This window comes from Vitis vinifera, chromosome 18, assembly GCF_030704535.1.
Source record: "Vitis vinifera cultivar Pinot Noir 40024 chromosome 18, ASM3070453v1".
Lineage (NCBI taxonomy): Eukaryota > Viridiplantae > Streptophyta > Magnoliopsida > Vitales > Vitaceae > Vitis > Vitis vinifera.
Genome location: NC_081822.1, coordinates 34804239 through 34808525, shown reverse-complemented (window position 1 = coordinate 34808525; position 4287 = coordinate 34804239). Strand labels below are relative to the sequence as shown.

Sequence of the window (4287 nt, the reverse complement as noted above, 5' to 3'; positions counted from 1 at the left end):
TTAGTTCTAATTGCATTTTTCCCTCAAATTTGTATAAGTTATATTTTCAATTATACTTATTGGTTATTGCACGTATGATTTAGAGATTTTTTTTTTTTTATGTTTATTTACAAGTTGCAAAGGAAACTAGTTTGTGAAAAGAAGATAAATTATTTTGTTAAAAGAGATAATGTTGAAAACCATGAAGATTACATTAATTAATGAATTTATTAGGAGGTTAAGCTAGGTTGTTGTATATTATGATTTATCTTTATAGTCATTGTACTAATATTTATTCTTTTATTAAAGGAATTAGAAATGTTAGTTGAAATGTATCTATATGATTAACAAATTTGTATTTAATTATTGTATATAAGTAGTTACATTAATTGTTTGAATTAGGTAATTGTACATCAAGAGATAAATTTTCGATGGCACAAGAGCCATATTAATTCAACATCATTTCAAGGTAATGTATCACCATGACTTGCTTCCATCATGCCAAATTTCCCTTAAATCAATATCACGTTAGAGAAAAAAAAATTGGGTGGGGTCAAGTATCAAATTTAAAATATAAATAAAGATTTAAGGAATATATATTGTGTTGTTATTGACTATGCATGATAGATAAAGACTCAAGGAACAATGGGTGACATATGGTAGAACTAAGGTTTCAATTCAAAGTGTAGATATAAGGAAGAAGGGAACACGGGATGAGGGGTCAATACTCATAGCGATTTTATTTTGTCCTAATATAATATTTTCTGTGGTATAATAGATTAATGATTTTCTCTCATCCACAGATATTAACACAATTGGCCAAACAACATTAAGTTAAAACCTTACGTGTCTTTGCATAATTTTTTGTTTTACACTATCTCATGATATTGAAACTTTGGCTTATACAACAAGTGGTACAAGAGTTTTTGACCTCCAAATGAAATTACACAAACAGGTGATACACTATCTATGTACAAAAAGAAACGATAATATGTATACCACTTAGAAGATGCCTCCCATCTGTATCTTTCTGATTTTTAAGGTATCAGATTTTAGGAATTCATGACAACAAGATCGTAACAAATGCCTTTTGGAAAAGCTCTTAGGAGGATCTGATTTGCATGTTGGTGAGAGTCGTGGCTCCATGAGAGCACTTTCATGTGACTGATGGCGCTAAAAAGCAAGAGAAATTTTTGGTGGCTCTTAGTTTAGAGAACATGTGTACATAGAATGTGTGGATAGATTTTTAAGTACGTGTAATACGATTGTCCATGCATGCAAACACTTGTTCTGGTTTGGTAAAGGAACAAATATGTGAAGTTGTCCATCCTGATTTTCTGATCGTTAGTTTATTTAAGAAAATGCCTGTAATCGTTCTTTTGCAACTTTAGTATGAATGTCTCTTTCAAGAGTACTATGATATATAAGTCACCGGCCATGACAGGGGTTCAACCTTTAACATCTTAATCTGGGCGATAGACAGTCATCACTTCACGGTTTTGGCTTAATTTGCTAACCCCTTTTTACCTTATCAAAATGGTGTCTCCCATGGTTGTCATCCCTCCATGAGAGGGCTCAGCTTAAAAATTCTCTCATTCTTACATTTTTCTTGAAGATACCTTATGGCATGCCAGTCAGATGTTTCATGCCCCAGTTGAACTACACTTGTGCATTCTATTAGTCGGTATTGTTTAGCCCATCATCAAATATATGAGAAAAAAAAAGGGAAAACGTAAAAAGAATGTCGATGTTGTCAATTAAATTTCCTCTAAATGATCAGCGGGTGGAATACGTAAACATCTTACCGACCGACATTCATGTGTTTCCATTTTATTGATTCATGATTTGTTAGTTCAATTGAATCTTCCCTCAAAAACCCTTACAAATATATAGGCTGAAGGATCATCATGAATGAATTTTTTCCCCATTCACTTTGCTGAAAAATCCCATCTACGAACTATCCACCTGAGGTTCTAAAATGGCAATTGCCATTATTCTCAACTCTCGTCTCTCATTTTATCTAACCCTCCACTCTTATTAGCACATCTTACCTTCACATATAAATCTAGCCTACTCCTCTCAAAACAAATTCACTTTGAATAAATTTTAATCTAATAACTTAATTTTAATAGTTAGAGGCATACATACTGTCAAAAGGAAGTGGGTTTAGTTGATATCATTTAATTATCCTTGTCCCATCACTTATTATTCTATACCATTTTCTTAAGAGTTGTGCAATTCTTTATCTTCTACCCCATTGTTCTTCATCTTTGTATCAAGCCATAAATAAGCTTTCATTTGTTTGAGCTTTTATGATGGGGAACCTTAATATAACTCAAATACTTCCTTAATCATCTAACAAGTAATGAATGCAAAGATCTATAAAAGTTAATTTCAATTTTCAGAAGTTACATAAAATCTCTTATTCTCATGGTTACAAGTCACTCCAATCCTTGTCAGTTCCATTCCTTCTCCTATTGATAGAGTCACACATTCAACTCCTCTCTTCTCTCTAACAACTTCACCAAAACCATCTCCATTTCCTTTCCTCACAAGATTGGTCACCACTGCTATAGACCCTCTTGGATTCACATCAATAATCTGAAACAATCTCAAGTGATCTTTAAATTTACAGTCAATAACAGCAAAATCAATGTTCTTTAACTGTATGATCACCTCACAAGGATTTCCATGCATAAACTCAACCACATCTTCGAGATCATAGCAAGAAAGCTGAGCTGTACGGTCTTCTATATCTTGTTGTTGATCAAGAAAACAAATGAACCGACCTCCACAATGCTTTGCAGCCACAGCTAGTGCAATTGTTAATGGATTCACTCCTTCATTTGATAGAACTTGTACCATTACTTTAGCTTGATTTCCTGCTGCCAAAGCTGATAAGAACTCCATGCATTGAGGTTGAATGAGTTTTGTTGTGCCAAGAGTGCAATCTTGACCATACTGGATCTTAGACTGCCAAAAAAGAAAAAAAAAAAAAAATCTTGATAAGAAACCTCTGAATTTGCTATCAAAAGCGGTAAGAATGAAATTATGAAAGGGTTGATCATAGATCAGGTTGGTCTGCAATCTTAAGAGGGTTGGTCATAGATCAATTAGCAATACACTATATGCTAAAATTATGAACGGCTAAAAGAAAAAACCATATAGAAAGAAAATGGGGATTTGAGAATTTACCAGTTGAAGAGTATGCAGGTAAGCTTTCATGGCATCTTGAGGAGACCACTTCATTGTACAAAAGGAAATGGGTATCAAAGAAACTGTACAAAATAGATGAGAAACCAAGTCTAACTTATGGTATTGGGACGAAGTCGAAGCCATATTTATAGCATTTGGAAGATTGGTTTTAGGTTTAGGGATTTCAAGAGAGCCCAATTTAACCCAACGATGTCATGAAAAATGGCTTAGGAGAAGATCTAGAAAGATCTGATTTTCTTGTTGGTGCAAGTGGTGATCACGTGAGAACGCTTTCATGTGACTGATGCCACTAAAAATTTTGAGTGGCCCACGGTTTCTAGGACGTGTGTGTTGATGTTTAATTGGCTGTTTGATGGAGAAGCCGGTAGGAGGCACGTGAAGAAAGATGGCATTTAACGAGGTCAGCAACACCTACCGGGCTAGTGTGATTCATGGAAACACTTGTCCTCCTCAGAAAAAGTTAGGTGGTCTAATCTGATTTTCTTTGGTTAGCTTCTTTATGGAGGTGTGGCTAACTATCCTGTCGTAGTTACGGTATCAGTCTTTGGGGATGTGATCGGATATTTTTTACCATCATGTTGTGTATGTGAAATCTCTTGTGCCACTTATCGCGGATGTAAAAACTGTTTCAAGCAAAGGTTTAATCTACAGATTAATGCAAAATAACACAAACCATACCCAAAGAGGTTTTACTATAATTCAACCAATTATGTCTACCTTTACGAGAGATAATATTCTATTATATAATGGAGAATATTACAGATGATAGAAATATATATATTTATAAGTTTTCGAAACATTTTATATTTCCTTACTTTCTGTATCTCCAATTTGAACCTCAAGCATTTTTACTTAATCGGGTGTCTCCACTTTTCCTTACAATTATAATGTGAAACCCTACTTTCTCTTACTCCACCAGGTATCACTCACTCCCCCTCGTATTTCTATACACCATGCATAGTCTTCATAAGCTCATGTATCTCTTATAACTTTTTCTCCATGTAGTCACTAAAATATTTAGAGGTATTCCTTCTAGTTTTCCTTATTTTACAAGAAATCTAATTACAATCGCTTATAAACTTAGAAAATATT

General features: G+C 33.8%; 1 protein-coding gene across 1 annotated transcript; it reads right to left on the bottom strand.

Annotated features, from left to right (window-relative positions):
- Nucleotides 1-2338: 2338 nt before the first annotated feature.
- On the bottom strand, nucleotides 2339-3341 carry LOC104877981 (uncharacterized). Its single transcript, XM_010647629.3, has 2 exons — nucleotides 3175-3341; nucleotides 2339-2952 (listed from the first exon to the last, which is right to left on the bottom strand). Exons 1-2 carry the CDS (start codon nucleotides 3316-3318, stop codon nucleotides 2374-2376), a joined length of 723 nt encoding a protein of 240 aa, XP_010645931.2. The 5' UTR covers nucleotides 3319-3341; the 3' UTR covers nucleotides 2339-2373.
- Nucleotides 3342-4287: the final 946 nt, after the last annotated feature.

What these genes read in the sequence shown, in the direction of transcription:
- LOC104877981 (XM_010647629.3), bottom strand. Translation starts at nt 3,318, where the DNA reads ATGGCTTCGACTTCGTCCCAATACCATAAGTTAGACTTGGTTTCTCAT. An exon ending in ACCTGCATACTCTTCAACTG is followed by an intron (nt 2,953 to 3,174) that starts GTAAATTCTCAA and finishes CTTTTTTGGCAG; the next exon opens with TCTAAGATCCAGTATGGTCA.